At 36.3% G+C, this 21,783-nt stretch overlaps 1 protein-coding gene across 7 annotated transcripts in view; it reads right to left on the bottom strand.

Annotated features, from left to right (window-relative positions):
• Window positions 1-485: 485 nt before the first annotated feature.
• The window catches only part of HIPK3 (homeodomain interacting protein kinase 3), a 93,021-nt gene continuing 71,723 nt past the window's right edge, over window positions 486-21,783 (bottom strand). For 2 of the 7 annotated variants that reach the window (XM_045484900.1, XM_045484901.1), the window contains exons 4-17: window positions 18,163-18,282; window positions 17,447-17,533; window positions 16,760-16,944; window positions 14,924-15,083; window positions 14,411-14,534; window positions 10,062-10,183; window positions 9,681-9,808; window positions 9,428-9,589; window positions 9,209-9,271; window positions 8,637-8,933; window positions 8,209-8,349; window positions 5,994-6,229; window positions 5,566-5,693; window positions 486-4,471 (exon numbers count right to left, since the gene is read on the bottom strand). In XM_045484900.1, the coding sequence (XP_045340856.1) occupies window positions 3,995-4,471; window positions 5,566-5,693; window positions 5,994-6,229; window positions 8,209-8,349; window positions 8,637-8,933; window positions 9,209-9,271; window positions 9,428-9,589; window positions 9,681-9,808; window positions 10,062-10,183; window positions 14,411-14,534; window positions 14,924-15,083; window positions 16,760-16,944; window positions 17,447-17,533; window positions 18,163-18,282 (2,430 nt within the window). In that variant the 3' untranslated portion in view covers window positions 486-3,994. The remainder of the gene's footprint in view (window positions 4,472-5,565; window positions 5,694-5,993; window positions 6,230-8,208; window positions 8,350-8,636; window positions 8,934-9,208; window positions 9,272-9,427; window positions 9,590-9,680; window positions 9,809-10,061; window positions 10,184-14,410; window positions 14,535-14,923; window positions 15,084-16,759; window positions 16,945-17,446; window positions 17,534-18,162; window positions 18,283-21,783) is intronic. The other 5 variants (XM_045484902.1, XM_045484903.1, XM_045484906.1 and 2 more) reach the window with 3 other exon arrangements.

Genomic DNA, 21,783 nt, shown 5'->3' with positions numbered 1-21,783 from the left:
GAGCCTGACGCGGGGCTCGAACTCACGGACCGCGAGATCGTGACCTGGCTGAAGTCGTTCGCTCAACCGACTGAGCCACCCAGGCGCCCCTCACCCACTCATATTAAACAGAAATATTTCCCTCAGAAAATATTCAAAGAAATAAGATTAAAGGGAAATGGGTCGTGGTTATACTGTCGGTGCGATACTTCTGGCACACTGTCTCAGACGTCAGTTTAAAAAGAACTGGCAGAAAGTAGATTAGTTACAGTTAGACAGCCTGGCTCATGTCTCAGTTTCACCACGCAGCAGTGGGGCCCTGGACAACTCCCCTAGATATTCTGAACCTATTTCTTCATTTATATAATGGTGAAGACAATAGTACCTATCGCACAGTGGTTCTGAGAATTAAATGCGATGACGTAGGTTAAATCCTGAGCGCCACTAACCTTTTCCTTCCCTCCCCCGTAAAGCAGGACTGGGGCGGACAAAAAGTCAACATGCTGTTTGCTGCAATATATATATTTTAATTCAAAGTGAATCGACAGTAATACACCATAAATTCTTATTTTGACACTCACCAAAATAGTCACCTGGAAAACCCGCTTTTTGTGACAAAGTACAGAAGGCTTGGTCACATTTAAATCACTGAGAACTAGAGAGAAATACTAGCGCAAACCGTAATAGACATTACATCCATAAAAATTTTCCCAGTCCTTATTGTAATATTGCACAGTGCAATTGCTACATGGCAAACTAGTGTAGCATAGAAGTAAAAGCAAAAACAAAACCAAAGAAAGAAAGCCACAAGTCTAAAATTGTTAAACAGTTAACAGTTCAAACTTAGTAATCAAATCTGTATCATTGGGTTCATTAAAACAAATCTTCCTACACCTTGCAGTGTATGATTTAACTTTTACTTAACACAAACCAAGATTAAAATTAGTAGTAGAGATTTTAAAAAGTGAAAAGGCTTTGCTACTACAGTAACATATTTAAACACCCTGAAGGAAAAGAAAACGAAATTATCAGGGTATTGGGTAAAAAAAAACAAATAATAATAAATTTGCAAGTTAAAATAGTATGCAAATATGCAACTTGGAAGTCATGCAGTGTTTTATTTAAGAAAGCAGTAAAACCAAAGAAAACTGGTCAAATGGTTTTAGAGGGTATACATCCAAATTCTTGTCAGTTTGTTGAATTTAGACGTTGGCAGGATTTTGAAATTTTTAATTCTTAAACACATTAAAAAACCCATGATTAGAATCAGTTAAGAGCAGAGTACTTAACTGGGGGTACGCCATTACCACACCTTACTATTACATTACGAAAACATTTACTGTTTATTTAACAAGACTGTCAGAGTCTTGGAACTGAAATACAGAAAATCCGACATTTCAGGGTAGTAAACGTGGCCCTGAATGAAACTAAAACTGCGCCAGCTTTGTACCTACTGTACAAACATAAATCGATCCTTTGCACTCGGGGTTTCTGAAACATGCGCTGCCAGTGTGGATTCTGTTCCAAGAAGTGAGCAGATACCAGTGACCTGCTGGACCGTATAAATAAAATTAATAAGCTGTGGAGGGCAGCAAGTTTACTTAAATAGTGACTCCATAAATTTGCCATCTGTAAATAATCTTTTAAATTAATCTTAGGCTACTCCTCTTTTTTATGTGTAATATATATATGTATATATATTTCTATTTATATAAAATGCATAGAATTGATTACTAAAAACACTGAAACTTGTGGGGAAAATTAAGTCCTTCATTTTCAGTGTGACTAAAAATGTACTGCTGGTTTTTATTTTATGATCTAATACTGTAATTTTTAAAATCAATTTCAGGCACATTTATTTCATTGATGATTATTAAATAAAACACTGCTTGTGTTAATGGAATAAAGAAAAGTTTATCCATTATTAGCTTATTGTCAACGCTGTATTAGAGCTGTACTAGTGGTATGCAATTCATTCATCAAAGAAATGCTGTAAATCCAAAACATTTGGAGAGTTTTTACACTCAAATGCTTTGTACTGTTTATTCCAGTAAATGCTGTAAGATTATATTCCAGATTTTTAAGGAAAAAAAGTTAAGTCAAGCCTGCAAGATACAGCTTTCTCAAGTGTCTACAATGCCAGTATGAAAATAAAAAATTAAGTTACATTGATACATCCAAGTTTTTTATATGCAGTGATGAGCACAAACATTAATAGAGATAAAATACTGATGCAAATAACACACCCCAAAATAACATATGCAATTATTTTCCATCATTTACAATACAGTAGTTACAATGACACTCCAAACAGAAAAGCAAAGTAAAAAATCAAAACCCCAACTTCTATTTCATGTAATTAGACTTATACAGAAATTAGAAGGCTAAGTAACAACTAGTTAATCACCTAATTTCACAGCTATCTGAAGTGGCAATCGTTATATAGCAGCTTATCTATGATACATTCAAGATAAATGATACAATTTATTACTTGCCCATAAGCTAAAACACAGCCTGTTTAATACCTTTCCTTAAAGTCCACCTCTATACTACAATATACTTGAGGTCTATGCAAAAAAGTAGCTACCTTTTATATAGGAAATGGATGATTAAGTCTTTGGTGCTGTAAAAGCAACTTCATTTAAACATCACCACCACCACCACCAAAAAAGAAGAAAAAAGAAAAGAAAAGAAAAGAATAAGGGAAAAACCCAAGACACACTTCCTAGGGGAAAAAAAAGCATGTAATTTCTGTCCCTGACGGAATGTATTAAATAAGCAAACACCACCAACAAGCAAAACAAGTACTACAATGTAAAAATATTAAAAAAAAAAAAAAAAACAAAACAAAAAACCCTCTCACATGCATAAATGAAAGATTGCACACAAAGAACTCACATCTTTTCAAGCTTCAATAGTAAATATTCTGCTACTATTTATTAAATACTGCATGGTTTGCCCAAGCTAAGATGAAACCACATCATGAATCAATAAGCATTTTGCATTTTCTTTCATTATCTACTCAAAGTCATGCCTACTGCACCTCTAAACATTTCATTAAATCCAATTATACAGCAAACACTCCCAAAATAAACTTAGATTGTATTGCAGTTTCACTTAACAGTATATAAAATGCTGTGTTGTGACAGATATCAACTATCCATTAGATACTGAATCAATTTTTCTTAAGCACTACTAACTGCTTGCTTTTCTTGAAGCTAGATCATTCTGAAAAATCAGACAGCAGAATTCAGCTATAGCAAACATGCTGCCCTCTTAGTAAGGAAAAAACAGCTACGACCTGAAATCATACCACACAAAACCAAAAATGAACATTACTCTATCAAAAGGAAACTAAAGAGTAGATCTGAATTTAAGTGCTGCAGTCCTCAACATTTATATATAGGTAATAACATCAACAACCTCAAATATTTAAGGCACTATGTGTGGGAACGGTTTACAATGCAGCTGAGATTATTAGAACAACATTTAAGAGCAAAGTCTAGGCAACATTTTGCCCATGCAAAGACACATGCAAATGTAAAGAACAATAGCTCAATTTCTTAGGTAAGTGACCCAACATTTATACACTAAGACACAGATAATACAATTCACTTGTATGCTGTAATTCTGACATATGTGCATCTGTTGCTCTAAGTCTGTACACAGAATGGCTTCCCAAATGTGGATGTGTCTTGCACTAGTTAGAAGGCAATTTTATAAAAAATAGCAGGAGCAAAACTGGACTTCTGCTCCCATAAGTCACCTGTCTAGAGTTACTACATAAGAAGATAACATGACCAAAGACAAGTTATACCAAATGTGCAAAACACATTAAAAGTGAGTTTTGTTTTTTTTTTTTTTTAAAGCTCAAAGTTGTTTAAATTGCACCCAAGTCTACATGATTCAAAAATAATTTTCTTGTGCCATGGCTAATATTTATTAAATACCATGTTTTTATTTTTAATCAAATGTTTATATCATTGAGCTTCCTCAATATACTCTTTTGGAGTTTTCACATATATGGATACTGGCTGAGTTTTGTTGGACTCAATGGAAATCCAGTATATGCAGGTGATGCTGCAATGTAAGAATGTGGTGGGAAGATTGGTTTATACTGAGTCTGATGAATGGTTGGGGATGGTAACAGGCGGGGATTTATGCCCACTGGGACTTGGTGAACTATGCCACTGGGATGAGAGATACTGTAAGTTGGATGCTGTAACATAGGTCTTGAGGTACATGGAGAGGCTAAGAGGTGGGCCACCGGTGCAGCACTACTGAGGGTAGCTGATGATGGGTATGGAAGTAGAGTAGGCTGTCCTCCAAGATGTGCATTTCCAGCCAGATGGGCATGCACGGCTGTGTGATTGGGACTTCCATGAGAAAGAGTGAATGGATTACTGGTAACGCTAGTGGGGATATAAGCTTGCTGTCTTCGATGTCCGAAGTTTCCATTCCACTCCTGATGCCCAGATCCAAAGTGCTGAACCTATTCAAAAACACAGACAAAAAATACTGAGTACATATTCTATAAGTTAAAAAGAAAGGAATAAAGGGAAATTACAATATAGTCTGTAACTGATAATCCATAGAGGATCCCTCAGATCTCCACTTCTACTAAGCATAGAGAAAAGTAAAATATCAATGTTATACACATTAATATTAAACACTTTAATATTTATTACTATGGGGGCGCCTGGGTGGCGCAGTCGGTTGAGCGTCCGACTTCAGCCAGGTCACGATCTCGCGGTCCGTGAGTTCGAGCCCCGCGTCAGGCTCTGGGCTGATGGCTCAGAGCCTGGAGCCTGTTTCCGATTCTGTGTCTCCCTCTCTCTCTGCCCCTCCCCCATTCATGCTCTGTCTCTCTCTGTCCCAAAAATAAATAAACGTTGAAAAAAAAAAATTTAAAAAAATATTTATTACTATGTATTATGATAACATTATATTGCTACTAGCATCACTATCCACCTCCCCCGCATCGCTACTAATAGCTATCATCTGTGGAGCACTTATTTCATGTAAGGCTAACACCTTACATGAGACATTATTTCATTCCAAAACAACCTTACAAATATAGCTATTATTATGCCCATTAACTGTGGGCCAGATTTGTTGAAGACACCTGGCCAAGGTAATATACGCAGTATTCGGCAAAGTCAGGATTTGAATGCAGGTCTGACTCCAATACCTGTTATCTGTTCTTTCCCAAAATGAAACACTACTGCTGAGCACAGTACCGAACAGATGTAAAGTACTCAGTAAGGCATCACTATTCCCAACGACTAACACAACAAATGCGGCCATCAATCCATCAGTGCACATTTTCAGTTGAAAGGTCTAAGACAACAAACACACTAAAAAATTATTTAAGAGAATCTAAAAGCCTAATCTTTCTGAAAAATTCAGGCTTATGGATAATCTGGTTCAATACCCTATTAGTAGGCCAATTACTCCTTAGTCACTCGGGATAATGAAAAGGGAAACATTTTTCAAGACTGCATACGGTTTCAGAATCTTTTTTCCTTCCAAATGAAAAACTGCTGAATTTGAATCCCAAAGACTCTTACAAATTCACAAACATACCTGACTGAAATTCAAATGCTGTTGCTGGAATGCGGATGTCAATTTCTGCTGGCGATTACCTGCTGTGGAAGGCTGGTTTAATCTTCCAGGAGCTGATCGTCCTTTTACTAATGGCTGGCAGGTAGAATCTGGCAACGAACAAAATATTAGACAGTTGATGCTTTTTCCTGCTCACATAAAAATGAGGAAGGTCTTTAGGTATTTTACGCAGTAATGATTTTAAGGTCCGACAACCTTAAAATTAAAGAGAGACGTGGTCTCAGGATTTCCAGTACTGAATGATATGAGGAAAGATTTCCTTTGTACAACAGGTTTGGCAGGATCAAGTTGGAAATTCAGAGATGATTTTTTGGCAATGTTGTTCTCTGACGTTCCCAAATTAAGACTTTTTAAAGGGATAATCGGGGAGAAGGGGAGATTCAGTTTACCTGTGTTTGCCATATGCTCATCAGCATTTAATCCATTCTCTAGTCCCATCGGTGGCACCACAACAGTACAAACAGCTGGTTTGGTTTCTGTGTTGGCAGAGGTTACCAGTTCCGGGTTCTGACGAGCGTCCTCCACAAAGTTCCTCTCTGCAAATGGACTGTCATGTCCCGAAGAGTCTGATGTTGGAGAGCCATCCACAGTATCACAACCACTTTCCTGTTCTTCATCTGACATACTACAAGAAAGTCTTTTTATGAATAATATGTTTTTCAACATTAAATCTTCAGTTAAATACTATCCAGGCTCCAGGAAGTTGAGAATCTTATTCAGTTATTTCATATCTAATTACAACTTCTTCCTTGTCCAATACTATTTTTTTCATAGATTTTCTAGACTCACATTAATTCTCTACTCAGACTGTTAACCCTAATTCTATCCTGTTTAGGAACATCATTTTGGCACTTTATTTTCTCTCCTTTCCCTTCCCACTTGATTCTTAGTAGTAGTTCAAAAAATTCCACTTTATAAACTCCAGGAAATCTCATCAAAACACTACGAAAGAAGCAATGTTCTGGATAATTTAAATGAAATGTAAAAACATATATTCATGTGACTTGGATAGTTCAGATTAAATTCTAATGTTAGGATTCATGCCTTTAGTGGCAATTTGGGTCCTTTTAACCACATATCTGAGAGGTCTTCCCCACCTCTCCAAAGGCCTAGCCAGAGTCCCATATTTCTCTTCCTGGCTCCATCGGGCCATGACAATCTCTCTCCCTTTGGAATTCCTACAGCATTTATGGTCTATTTTAATCATTCATTTCATACTTAGCAATTTGAAGCATCTTTTTATATATATTTATGTATATTTATAGTTAGTTGTACACTTATATAATTTTATATGGATGTATATATTTACAGATATGTATGTATATATCAACTGCCAAACCATATTATAAGCAATCCATAAGAAGATGTGTTAAAACGTCTTTACGTCTTCTAAAATATACACTATCATATTTCCTGACAAAGGAAAAAAGAGAAAACAAATGTATAAAATTAAGACTTAAAGATTTTTCATATTTTGTTTCCACTAAAAAAAAGAATTTCTAAAAGTTGAAATCAAATGTATTTCACAGAGATGTTTATGGCTTCTCTCTTAACGTGTTGGTACATCACGCTGGCTAGGAGAAGCTCACTACTCTAGTGGCAGTACATGTCCCTGGCCAAAAAAAGAGTAGGAAAGGAAATGTGGATAAAGCCACACAGATTGATCACCAATGAGAAAAAAAAAAAATCCTCCTGGATACTCTACTGACAGTGGGTTATTACTTTATTACACAAAAAATTCCTTGTTTACTTTGCTAAAATGCTACTCTTTGCTAAAATGCTAAAATGTTTATTTTGCTATGTTATTATTCCAAATTGAAGTAGTAACTGTCACCTATGGAGCTGAAGTTGAGGACATGACTTTCTGCCCTTTCAGAAACAAATGATTCTTTAAAAATCACTTGTTAGTGGGGCGCCTGGGTGGCTCAGTTGGTTGAGTGTTCGACTTCAGCCCAGGTCATGATCTCACAGTCTGTGAGTTTGAGCCCCGCGTTGGGCTCTGTGCTGACCACTCAGAGCCTGGAGCCTGCTTCAGATTCTGTGTCTCCCTCCTCTCTGCCCTCTCCTGCTCATGCTTTGTCTCTCTCTGTCTCAAAAATAAATTAAAAAAAACATTTAAAAAAATCACTTATTAGAACCTCAGTTTTTCATTTAGATGTGTTCTACAACAATAAAAGAAAATTATCACTTAAAACCCAAGTGATTTGGGGTGCCTGGGTGGCGCAGTCGGTTAAGCGTCCGACTTCAGCCAGGTCACGATCTCACTGTCCGTGAGTTCGAGCCCCGCGTCGGGCTCTGGGCTGATGGCTCAGAGCCTGGAGCCTGTTTCCGATTCTGTGTCTCCCTCTCTCTCTGCCCCTCCCCGTTCATGCTCTGTCTCTCTGTCCCAAAAATAAATAAACGTTGAAAAAAAAAATTTTTTTTTAAAAAAAAATAAAAATAAAAATAAAAATAAAACCCAAGTGATCTGGTTAAAAACTTACGTCCAAGAAAGAAGCCACTGTGGTAAATCAATAGGTATGTATTAACATAAACAACAAAAGAAATCACAGGCTTTTTGGCAGTCCCAGTATCTATGGTACACGCCCCCTGGAATTCCTTTACCTGTTCGGCCTCTTGCAGGGCGATGGGCTGGACTGCCCCGAGGAGCTGGTGCTCAGAGTACTATCAGGACTGCTTAGCGAACACATCCGATCGATATTCAAAGTGCTCTGGCAAGCTTCACAATCTAGACTATCTTTACATCTAGCGAAGAGGGATGGGAAAGACATGGATCAAAAATGAGAAGTAGCCAAAATTTACATGAATTAAGGATATAAAGCAGTTAAATGTGACCTACAATGACAAAAATCTAAAGCTATGAATATGGGAGAAATGCTACAATAATCATGTTAGTTACTATTCAGGATGTACACTCCCAAGGACATTGACAGACAAGGGTTAAGTCCCAGAACGTTTCTTTTTCACCACACCAGAGGGCGCCACCGCTACTTAAGGATGCAGTATAAACACAAACCGCTTTTGGCACTTACTCTCTGAGTGAGTGCCTCTGCGATGTCTCCTCCTCATCAGTGTCACTGCTAATAGTAATCACACTCACTGCAGGACTTGGGGAGTCAGCAATGATGATGGTTTGCCGCTGCTTGTCAGAAACCGATGAATCAGACTCCTGCCTGACAGAGGTGTCACAACAATCTCTTGCTTCTCCTTCTGAGTTATGATTGTCCTGTGTTTCTATACAACGTACTTCTTCAATGTCTTTCCCATTTACTATCTTTGGAGAAATAAATGTTGAATGTGGGACATTCGTATTCTGCAATGAATTACTCCTGCAATCAAAGGAATAATGTGTCATTTCTATAATCAAAATATGTACATGACATTTTTCTAGGATATCTTGTTAAAATGAACAATGTTCAAGATCACGTATATAACATACTAACATATATAGACTGTTTTGTAAATACAAAGTATTATCTCTAGAAATACCAGTGTAGATTGCATTTACATACATTAAAATGGTCATTTTTTGGTAAATGTGATATCTGAGTGTCTAAAATTATATGTAGATAATAAATCAAAAGGGCAATAAAGACAATCTTACCAACTGAAAGCATTTATTTCCTCTCTTCCTGGCTCCCATTCCATTAGTTTTACCAAAATACCTCTGAGAAATTGAGAAGGGAGCCGGCTTAGTGTTTGTAACAAAGCTATCAAAGAGGTCATTTTGAATAAAACAGAGTGACCCTTTAGTGAACATGCAAAATTTACTTTAAAGATTAATTTTCAAAATGCAGAGGAAAGTTAAAATATCGATACCAACCTGTTCTGGCACAGTTTATTTTTCTTTACAGTGGCAGGCTGAGGCCAGACAACATGTGCAATGCCCACACTAATTGGCTGCGGGGCCGATAAAGTTATCTGATTGGTTAGAAGAGGTTGTGGCATCACTGAGTTATAATGATTACTGTGTGAAATCATTTTCCTAGGGAGAAAGTTTAGAAAAATTGAATCCCTCCTATAGCCAGATCTATTTTACAAACTTCACACAAAAAGTATTTTTGTTTTTAACTTACCCCCAGTCTCCAAGCCTCTGTGAGCCAGCCACACCCTCAGAAGTTAACGCAGTAGTAGCCGGAGCCATGGGTGTTACCTGCTGCCAGGCAGGTACCAACATCTGCTGTGTTCTACCAGACCACGTCTGCTGTGCCACGAACAAAAGAAAAGCTAGTAAGTTACAAGTAATTCGTCATTACTACATCTTAGAATCAAAAATATATTAAGGCAACAATTATTAATAATTATGTGAAAGCCAGTAACTAAAAAAGATCAAATTCCCATCCGGATCATCTTTTCTGTTTCTCAACAGCACAGGCTGATATGTTACAAGCGGATCACTGCCCTTCTTGAGTATAAGGAGGACAGCACACATGCAAAAATAATAAATTATTACCAACCTGAGAAAGAACTCCTGGTCGGATCTGTAGTGGCTGTACAGCTGGGGCCTGAGTTACAAGTGGAACTGTATTATCTACTCTTATTGAATAACTCGTGGGTTTACCATGGGTTGCAGGAATACCTGTGAAATAGGAAGAAAAAAAAAACAGTTCTCAAATCAAAAACGATTTCTCTTAACTTACAAAACTCTTTGAAATTCAAAGACTTACTAAAATTCTGATTAGGTTTATAAAATCATCCCCTACATAAAATATTCATAACACTAACAAAACCATCTTTTAGGAAAGTGAGGTACTTTCTATCTACGTTGTGGTACATCATTCCAGAAACTGATATAAAGCTACTCCTTCTACTGATTTAAAATGCATGCCACCAAGTTGCATCATTTACTTTTCTTGAAACTTCCCATTCCTTTTAAAGTTTGCTTATTATAGCTTTATTTCCTTTTCAAATAGTTCTGCCACTATGATAAAGGACATGGAAAGGTGAATCGAACTCAACATCCTGATCCTCTAGCAGGTAAACATTCATCTTTTCATACAAACTTAGCTCTGCCAAGTATTCTCTTCTTTAAAACCTGTAATAGGATCTCACACTTTTAGCACCAAAGGGGGAATGTATCACAACTTCACACTTCAAAGGCCATGATGGTTTACACGATTCAAGAAAATTCAAGGAAGACACACTCATTCCAAGGTCCAAAGGAAAAGCAAAAATAACCTTTCAGACCTAATACGATGATACTGCTAAGCTTTGACCAATATGGCTTCATCTACTAGTAGCTGCTGGAACTCCAGGACAAACATCTTCCACTTTGCTTACCCACTAGGACAAGTAGAAAGCAAGATCACCAGCCACGTTAATCCTGTTAATGTTAATGTTTCTGTGTCATACATTGCAAAAGGACCATGCAGATAGATACTGTCTTATATTAAACTTTGAGACAGTGAAGTAGTATCACCCCAACTGAGAACTTTGACTAACAAGATTTTAGGGACATCCCCCAAGCTCAGAAAGCTCAGTTACGAGAATAAATTCAGTGCTTGATTAATTCCAGCCTCTTGCAGCAGTTACTTTCAGTATAGGCTGGCGGAAAAAGCAGCCATCTTAGGTAAGAGAAAAATACTACAATTGTTTTCTTTTACTATTGAAAAATAACCCCATAATTTTATTGTGCAAATACACTGTAAGTGTTAATCCTGTTAATTTTGTTGTGCTTATTTTTCTTCACAGAGGCTTTTACCCTCCTCCCAGGGTGTTCTATCTCCTGAAATCCACTGAAAAGGCTAGGTAGGGATGAAGTTTAACAAAGATCTACAGATTTTTTTTTTTTTAACTGACCTTCTTAGCCCTTCCAAAAAGCATGTCTTGATCGGCAAATTCTCCAAGAAATGGAATCTAAGCGCACCCAGGCAGTGTAGATGTATGGCAGCAAGACAGTCTCATCAGAGAAAAAAGCAGAATTCACTTTGACAAGGGGTAAAGGACAGAGCGAATTCTCAAATCCCAACAAAAGTCATGTTGCCCTTAAATTCTCCTCATAATTAATGCCTTATGATGAGAAGAATTCTATTATCTTCTCTCCTCATGAGGTCTAACTTATTTTTATCAAATTCAACAGTGATTAAGATCCCAATTTTCTACACAGTTCCCAGGCTAGCTAAAATTTTATCTTTGCTTGATTACATTTGCTTTCATATCTGCACAGCAAGGCACGAAAGTTTACAAGATTGTTCTCGTACAACAGGAGAATTTTGTTGGAATGCATTTCATTCTAAAATAGCAGTTTTCATCCAAAGGGGATGAAAAACTAGTTTTTCAGATTGCCAAATAATGTTAAATGCTTGTCGAATACATACTCAAATTTGTTAAACAGAAGCTTGGCTAAGTCTTTGTTAACTTGAAAAAGGTAATAATATTATGGATATAGTACTTCTATATCTATACCTACATATTGTATCTATAACCTGGAGAATATATGAAATGCATGATCAACCTAGACACCACAGCCTCAAAGCAAAAAATGTAAAGTGAAGTAGAAAAGACATAAAATCTATTTAAAAATACAAACTATAATGGTGCCAGAACTACTACCCAACAGCTGCCCAATAACCATTTAAAATGTTTCTTCAAAATGGATTGGTGGCACATTATGAGGGAAAGTGGTAAAAAGACCAATACTGGGATTTTCTACAGAGATACTAAAGTGGATTAGACAAGGAAGCTTTCATTGCTAAGCAGACACTACACTAAGACAAAAAACAATGAAACAACATATTTATAGAGCCTGCCTGTCCTGCTACAACTGCACCTGTTACATAAGCTAACAGGTTATTTTGCTCTGTCTTACTGGTAATTCTAATTCAAAAATATTGTGCTTGACATTTAAAGGGTTTATGAGTCTGAGAGTGTCTCCTTTTCTTTGTTATCCTTCTTATGAACCACTCATACAGCTGTTAGCATATGTGTAGAAAGGTCACTAGTCTTTCGTCAATCATAAGGCACAAAGAGAAAAGATTTATCGGACCTCATTGAATGTCCTAAAAATGACCCTTAACTGTGTTTAGAAATATGCCTCACAAGCCTCCTAAATTTTTGCTACAAACAGAAGGTAGGCTCTGGGAAAAAAAAAAAAAAAGCTGCTATTCTAAATCTTGATGAAATATGATTTTGGTACATGGGGGAAAATTATTAGAACTTAAAAATCTATTTGTTAGTATAGACTAAAACTCATCTAAGTGAAAATGCATTTGTGGAGACACAATGTGACACAAATGTCACTTACATGACAACTAATTAAAAAACAAAAAAGCGTCAATCTTCCATGCTCAAGTATTTAGAAGGAAGATGTCTACCTACCACTTACTATCAAATGGTAGTATATGTATGTTGAGATAGACTGATGGCAAATATGGCAAAACGTTAACACTTGTTGAATCTAGAGTAGAAGGCACTGTATTATTCTTTGACTTTTTCTTTAGGTTAGAAATTTTTATAATTAACAATCAAGGAAAAACAAAGAAATAAACACAACAGTGTCTTTAAGAGCACTGACATGATGATATGGGTATTTTACTATCCCCAGCCATGGGTCACTGTCACAGATACTTATAGACCATGTTGGTCCACAATTTCACCTTAAAAATCAACCATCTAAGTAGTTTTTTATCTGTAGTGCTACAAATCTTTCTCTCGATGAAACCTTATACGCAAACCCAATATACATAAAAGATGAAAATAAAGTTCCCCTGGTAGAACAAAAATGGCTAAAGAGTTGAGATGTTTTCACATCTCTTATTACCAGTCAGTCCAGTCAACAAACATATCTTGGTGCTTTATTAGGCACTGTAGGAGATATTAAAACTTCAGAAACATTGTTTAAGTCCTTGAATCAAATAAAAAATTTAAATAACCTTCAGAATCCAGAAATATTAGAGCTAGAAGTGACCAGGACAGTATCTACTCAGTCTTTTCCTTTGACTAAGGCTGAAAACAGGTTAAACAGACTCATCTAGAATGACAGCAAACAGAACAGGACTCTAGCCCAGGTGTCCTGACTGAGTACCAACTGCTTTCACAGATGCTATACAGTCCTACCATCACGCTTCAAAGAATCATTTAGGGCCTCATTTGTAATTAACCTCTTGCTTTAAGACAGAACTAGATGCCTAGCAAGGACAAAGTGCTATGAAAGGACCTAGAAAGTCACATTTTATTCTGGTTATTCCAGCTGTAACATTTGCTGCTGTTGCCCTCTAAGAACCACTAACAAATTCCCCCGTGTGAGAATTTATGGCCTCTTCAAAGGTATTCTGCCACTCATCTCACCTGAGGTTTTATTCTGCTTTTTATCTAAGGAGCATAATCTAACTGAGCAAAAAACAATCTCTCTCTTTTAAAAACCTAAGGTATGGATAAAGAACAAGACTGAAACATTCTTGGATAGAATCCTTTTGACCAAAATTTAATGAACTGAGTTCTCAGTTACTTTAATGTCTAGTAATAACAGATAAAAGGTACTTACCTAAATATCTGGAGCTGTGATAACCAGTAAAGGACAACCCATAGCTTTCCAAGCCCATTAATTTCTACTAAGGTAGTTTATCATGCAACTCTACAGGAAATATAATTATCAGATGACCCGTTCTGTCAGTGATGATTACAGTGGAGCTCCAGTCACGAAAGAAGTGTCACTGGTCTAAAGGCTACTGACCAGCCTAAATTAAATTCAAATGTAGCAATGTGGCAAATGTGGCAAAAACTATGCAATATATTTTATTAAAATATAATTAAATTTGTTTAAAAATAACATACGCCTAAATTCAAAGTGTAATTTAAATCGGAGTACCTTGAATAGCTGGGGGACAGATAATCAGCGTCTGCTGAAAAGCGTCACCACAACCGAAATGAGCAGTTCCGGCCTGCAGAGGAACTCCATGGTGCCCAACGGAGTGAGCGGACGTGGTTAACGCCTGAAAGGATCAGCACAGGCGGCATTGTACTGAGTAGTCTACATGCACGCTTTACCAATACAATTTGAATGCACTGCTTAAAGTCGTAACTCTGATAAAAATGGGCCCAGAAACTGATTTTACTCAACTCTACTTTTCATGGAGCTGCTGCACAGAAAGGTAGGTAGGGGATGTTAAGAGAGTGAAAGGTGAAAGGAAATAAAAGAGTTTAGGTAGACATGTTCTAATCGTTGCCCTGAAATGGTAGAGATTTTACAGAATAACCTTAGCGAGAACCTCCCCGGCACTGTGACTTCTAATTACTGACATGAGACTTCTATATACTTCAAAAGCAAAATGAGCAATCATTAAAAAAGGAGTACAAATTGTTAAATATTAGAAGTTCTTACCTGATTTCTTAATGTGCCAATTTTAGTAAAATTTGCTGTCAGGTTAGCAGTACTGCCTGAAGCAACTGGTCTTAAAAGTGAAGTTTTATTGTGATTATTTGTGTCACATGAATTTGGGTGGGACTTACAAATATCCATAATGTGAAAACAGGACTTTACACTGCAAAAAAAAAAAAAAACGGGGGGGGGGGGAGGTAACTGTAATATTTTAAATGTTAAGGGTAGTTTAAAATTTATAAATTATTTCTAAAAGAAAAAATTATCTGACTTGCACTTAATCTGCTTATTTTCAATACTATTTCTACCAGAAAAACCCACAAAAGATTGAATTTTAAAGCTAGTGGAAATGTTATCTTATATCCGCAATATTTTCTAAGACATCAAAGCAACAGTAAGCATTTTTTGACTAGCACAACTATAATTTCATGACCCTTGCTCTAAATAATTTTTCCAAAATTTCTAGATCTCCACATCCCTAAACTATCGATACAAAATATATAGTTATGTTATTTTCAAAGTGCTTATATATGGAAATCATTAGATATCTTCAACTGTTGGAGAGAAAAATAACAATTTTAAGGGGAATCCACAATAACGGATACTGGTTCAACCCTATAAACTTCTTCATTCAGTCATTTTTTTAATGTTTATTTATTTTTGAGAGAGAGTGCAAGCACCTCACTAACAGCAGAGTGCCCGATGAGGGGTTCAAATTCACAAGCTGTGAGATCATGACCTCAGCCTAACTTGGGCACTTAACTAAAACCAAGCCACCCAGACACTCTCAGTAATTTTAAAATATAAAAAGTTGTTTTAAGTAGTCATTTACATTACCCCCTGCAGCCTTACAAAGAAGAGGTGTGGGGTTCAAAGAATGCATAAGCTTTACCTAAGGTAACTCTGATAAGACCTTCTCAATGTGAGCATACGTATATTCTTTTCCATTAACCCATAAAAACCCTTCTTTCCTGGGGCACCCAGGTGGTTCAGTCGGTTAAGCATCTGACTTTGGCTCAGGTCATGATCTCACGGTTTGTGAGTTCGAGCCCCCCTATTGGGCTCTGTGCTGACAGCTCAGAGCCTGCTTTGGATTCTGTGTCTCCCTCCCTCTCTCTCTCTCTCTCTCTGCTCCTCTCCCACTCAGGCTCTTTCTCTCTCTCAGAAATAAATGTTAAAAACAAAAAAAAAATTTTTTTTTTAAACCCTCCTTTCCTTCCACAACACAGAGGAGAAGGTGTGGGCAAGGAAAGCAAACGATGAGAAAGGAAATTAAAGATGGAGTCTGTAGGACTCAAAAGAGGGAGGAAAACTGTTAATACTTCCTTTTATTACATACGCCTGGCTATTAAGTTAAGAATGTCATGTAAAAAAATCACTCAGTCATTTTCAGTATGGTACTTTGGAAAAAGAACATTGGAATGCAACTCAGATTCATATTCCAGTACTGTGCTGCCACTTACTAGTCTATGTGAATTTGGTCGAGTTAGCTTAATTTACATTTAATAGATATATTGAATCATTTCTCTAAAACACTAATTTTCTAAGACTTAGTATTATTTCTCCATGCCATTTTAACAGACTTTAAATGGGGCACCTGGGTGGCTCAGTCGGTTAAGCGTCTCTTGATTTTGGCTCAGGTCATGGTCTCACGGTGGGATCAAGCCCCACTGTGGGCTCCGTGCTAACAGCACGGAGTCTGCTTGAGATTCTCTCTCTCCCCCTCTCTCTCTGTGCCTCCCCTACTCATGCTCAATAAATAAATAAATAAATAAACAAACAAACAAATAAATAAATGTACTCTTTCAAAAAAATAATGAAGATTTTAAAATAACATACTGGTTGCTATGAGGGAAATCTAGAAGATGTTTCATATTAACAAAAGAATGGTTCAAAGTCTCAGCTGGAGTAATTCTTAAATCTGCATCAATTAGCAACATTTTCTTCAACAGACTAACAAATTCTCTTCTATCAGCTTTCTCAGCCAAAAGATCACTTCCTTCCAAATCCATCACTGTGTTCACCTACAATATCAAAATTTCAAGTCATCAAATACAAATAAGCCATAAAAGGTAATAGATGTTAAAGTTTCAGTTTTAAAAAAACACAACACAGGAAGGAACAGAGAACTACAACTGTTTTGAAACAAGAACAAATAATTGAGTTTCATAAATTCAGAAAATGTTTCAAAGTACCAAATAGGATTCAAAGTAAAAAAAATTAATGAATATTTTAACAAATATCCATTTCTAACAAATGCAAAGAAAAGAAATTTGTAGAGCTAGGATTTCCCCTTTTGAAGAAAATACTTTCTACTAAAGAACAGGATGGAATTAATAATATTTGATAAAGACAAATGCAGTTTAGTTCCTAAAGGGCTGAAACCTTAGAATCAGTTTTGTTTGAAAAGCTTAAAACCAACAGCACTCTATAGTCATTTAGAAGATGATGAACATGTGGTATCCTTGGCATTCAGGTCTATCATCGTAAGCACAGAAGACTAACAAACATGACTGTGGTACTCACATGCACTATATCATCCAGACTGTTGAATATGTACTTTCTGGCTTCTTTAGACTTCATTCCTGTCTCTGCCTCATGCTCTTCTAGTGTCTTATTGGATATATCAAAGAGGGGAAATAATATATTATTATCCACCATTTGGAAATTCTTTATTTCTTTAGTTCTGGCACATTTAGTCTAAAACACTGAATATTCTAAGGCAAGGAATTTTAAAAGAGTAATTATCAAAAATGTGCTTTTTAAAAGTACCAAAAGAAAAATGAGAAGAGCTTGGTTCAGTTAAAAAAAAATATATACATATGAAAAAGTAACTGGCTATAAAGTTAATCACTGGGGATTTACTAAGCCCCCAAAAAGCCTAAGAATAAATTAGGTACTTGGGTTATGGAGTAAATGTTGAAATTCAGTCCCTGTCCTATAAAGCTTAATAATGGGAAACTGAGTAGAGAAGATGAAACACACAACACAAAAGTAATTACATACACAAAATTTAAAAAGCCATTTAAGATGAGTTAATAATTATGTTGTCAGGTTAGAGAATGAGCTAAGTTATTCAGGGAGGGCTTTTTTTCCCCCCCATTAAAAAGAGAGGGGGTCAAAAATGAAAATTCAGAAGGAGGCAGAAATGCAGTAAAATAAAAATAGGCATGGAGGGTATTATCTACATGAAGCACCTTAGAAAAATTTTTTTCCAAATTTTTTCTTTTTTAATGAATTACCTTTAATCTCCAACCAGAATGAGAAATATCTGTTTCTCTGCAAAAAAATCTTGTGGATTTCGTGCCCACATTTAACAGCTGTTCTCCTGGTAAACCTTGAGTCTGAGAAATATATCGAATCTGAAAAATAATATACAAAACAGAAGAGTTTATTCTTTCACGTAATAGATATTAATTGAACATGTATTCTGTATCAGACACTAAACTAGATGTTAGGTTAAGAATTCAATGACGTAGTCTATGCCCTCAAGAAATGCAGTCTAGTGGGGAGCATACAAGTAAACAATTATAATACAGAGTTGTACCAGAGTAAATACATGCTTATGGAAAGACAGAGAAGGGACACCTAAAATAACCGAAGTCACATAAAGTTCCAAAAGAGGTGATGCTCAAGTTGAGTCTTAAAGGACAAGTAAGAGTTCTTTAGGAAACCTTATTATGATTTATGCTAAGGGTATAATATGAATAAATATGGACAATCAGGAGTAAATACCACATACTCAGATACTGAAGTGCAGAGATTCACTAAGTAGAAAATGACAAGGGGTGAAAGTGAACTAACAGGCTGAGGGCTTTACCAGTAGGGTAGAAGTTTTATCTGTCCTCTTTCCCTCTATAAGCCCCAAGTGCCCACAATTTTATCTCTAAATCTGTATCTAAATATTTATCTCTAGCTCTGGAGCTGTAGATCCAACTGCTTATGGAAACTCTCCATCTGGTTGGACTTTAAGCACCTCAAAATGAACATATCCTCGACTCATTTTCCTGTTAATCCTCGTGTATTTCCCAGCAACACCAAACCCCCAAATCAGAAATCTGAAATTTATACCAGACACATACCTCTCCATCATCACGGTCCCACATAACTGTCCCTTCTCTCCATCTCCATTTCAAGTCTTCTTCAATTCTGAGTTACACAATTTCACAAGCCTCCTAAGTAGCTTATCTGCCTCCCTAATGATGCCATCCATTCACCCCCAATTCAGTATTCACACTGCTAACAGCCATTTTTGGTAAAACACAAATCTGACTGTTACCCCCTTGTATAAAATTACTTTACCGCCTACAGGATCAATTCCAAACCTCCAATCATAGCATTCAGGCTTTGAGCTTTATCTCTTCCCTGCTCTTTACATGGTCCTTTAAAGCAGCAGCCCACCTAGCACCACACTAAATTTTGCATGGGCTGGTTCTCCTTCCTAAACTGCTAACTCCTACTTAACAATGTCCCTGTGCCCCTCCCCACCCAACTTCACCAAGTCCCACAACAACAAACTTTAGTACCGTTCCTTCTTCAAGACCCAGTTCAAGAACTTCTCCTCTATACAGCTTTACCCAACCTTCTCAAACAAAGATAATTCCTTTCCTCTGTGTTCCCATCAACCTAAAACAGAACCATTTTAATACATTTATAATACTGTAATACAATTATTTTCTTACACGTCTGTTTTCCCTATTAGACTGTAGAGTCTCTAGACAACAGAGATAGTTACCCATATTTGTATCCTCAATTTTACCTGAAATGACAACTAAAATATCCACCTTACAAATCCATTTCATTTCACTTAAAGTGTGGTGCCTTCTCTCACCCCACATCCCCCGAGTGGCTGAGTTCCTTGTTTTATGAAAACCGAAAGTGAAAAGTACTAAGGGTCCAGTACCTAGATGTTACATCAGAGTCTTTCAGATGGTGGGAAAGGCGTTCCACAATTCAACAAACATGCACAGAGCATTTACTATGTGTCAAATGCTAAAGATATGCAGATGAGTAAAACATGGTGCCAACCTTCAAAAGCATATAGTTCAGTAAAATAGATAAATGTTTAAGCATGTAATCTGCAATTAAGCTAGGAAGTGCCATTATGAAGAAGAAAATAAAGTGTTAAAAGAACACAGAATAGGGCAATTGAAATGGCACTGAAAAAAAAAATGGCAAGCGATCTTGTGAGTTTATTTTTGGTCATAATGCCTGCTCTGTCTTCTGGGGGAGAAAAAAAACCCTGTTCCATCTATAACTCCTAATACATGAAAAGACTCAGCCTTTGCCTCCTCTGTCCCCAGTGAATGAAGGGTGAAAACCTGACTCAGAAGTGATTCATTCATAAATTCATGTTGTGAACTCAACTATAAATAAGCTAATAAGCAAATTAGACTTACAATGTCAGGAATGTGAACTAAGAAATATCAATCACTGTTGAGGAATGAGCTGAATGCACCTGGAGTCTAATGGCCATGTTAACATAACCAAAGTTAACTGTAAGCAGAAACTCAGAGTAGCAAATTAAAATCAGAATAGATAAAAATACTTAAAGAGCATCTAATTCACACTTATCCAGCCCCAGAGCGAAGTTCTACTGAAGCCTATTAATTCCATTAAATGTCTCTTTGAATCCAAAAGCACCTCCAACTCTAGACTTCACAAAGTCCAATCATATTATAGCTCCATTCTTGGATTTTTGTGATAGTCTACACATAAAGAGCCAGCTACTTGAGAAGGTCTCTATGCAACCCAAATAGCCGGATAAAATAGAATTCTTCAAAGATTCCTACTCCCCCTAAACACTCAGGAGTTGAAATAGAGAACTTTATTTTTCTTACACAGGATATAACTTGAAATTACCAAGTAAGATAATTCGAATATAAATTCAGACTTTTAGCTGTTCTGGATGAGATTCTATCTAAACTCCAACAAACATTTTGCAAGAACGATCAACATTTACCAAGTTAATACTGTCTAGCCATCCATAAAATTTATTTAATTCCCTGGAATATTTTTGATATTTTCCTCGTAAATATAGGTTAAAACCAATACACAGAACAGTAATAAGACAGTATACTGTCGTATTATAATTAAGACAGGAAGGGATTCAAGCACTAATTCACAGGACAGCTTTCTCTAAACACATACACCAAAACGCTGGTGTACAAATGGGAATGAAATGCAGAGATGAGAAAATACGACGTGAGGAATTCTCGACATGGTCAATGCCTAACTGTAGAGTCCAAAATTCAAAGAGGAAATTGCCTTGGAAAAGCTTTAAGAAATAGATGATAAAGATGATTAAAGAGCTAGAACACAAACCCCATAAGGCAGAATTAAAATAATCTATGAATTTTTTCCTGGTGACCCAAATGTGGCTTTTAAGTATATAATAATTATAGGTCTACTGTTAATTCTTTTTCACTTCCTTTGGGAAAAAAACAAAACTGTTATTGCATTAGAAGATTAAATAAAGGTTAGACATTAAGACAAGACCTAAGAGATAAGTTATATTTCATAGAAAGTCTTTATTTTTGTAAATGTTCCATGTGTACTTGAAAAGTATGTATTCTACAATTTATGTGTAGTTTTGGATGTAGTACTACATGCCTGTGTCATTAAATCAACTTATTCATGGGCTCAAATCCTCTGTATACTATTTTTTTTCTACTTTTGCTCTACCAGTTACTAAAAGAAATGTGCTAAAAATTTCTAATTATGACTGTGGGTTTATCTATTTTCTTTTTTGGTTCTGTCAATTTTAGATTAAAGTTATTACTAGATGTATAAAATATAGAACTGCTCTATGTTCGTGCTGAATTGAATTTTCCAAATTCATTGGCTAATGTCCCTTCTTTATA

Source organism: Leopardus geoffroyi, chromosome D1 (genome assembly GCF_018350155.1).
Source record: "Leopardus geoffroyi isolate Oge1 chromosome D1, O.geoffroyi_Oge1_pat1.0, whole genome shotgun sequence".
NCBI classification, from domain to species: domain Eukaryota; kingdom Metazoa; phylum Chordata; class Mammalia; order Carnivora; family Felidae; genus Leopardus; species Leopardus geoffroyi.
The sequence above is the reverse complement of the archived record's forward strand: the minus strand, read 5'-3'. Positions and strand labels throughout refer to the sequence as shown.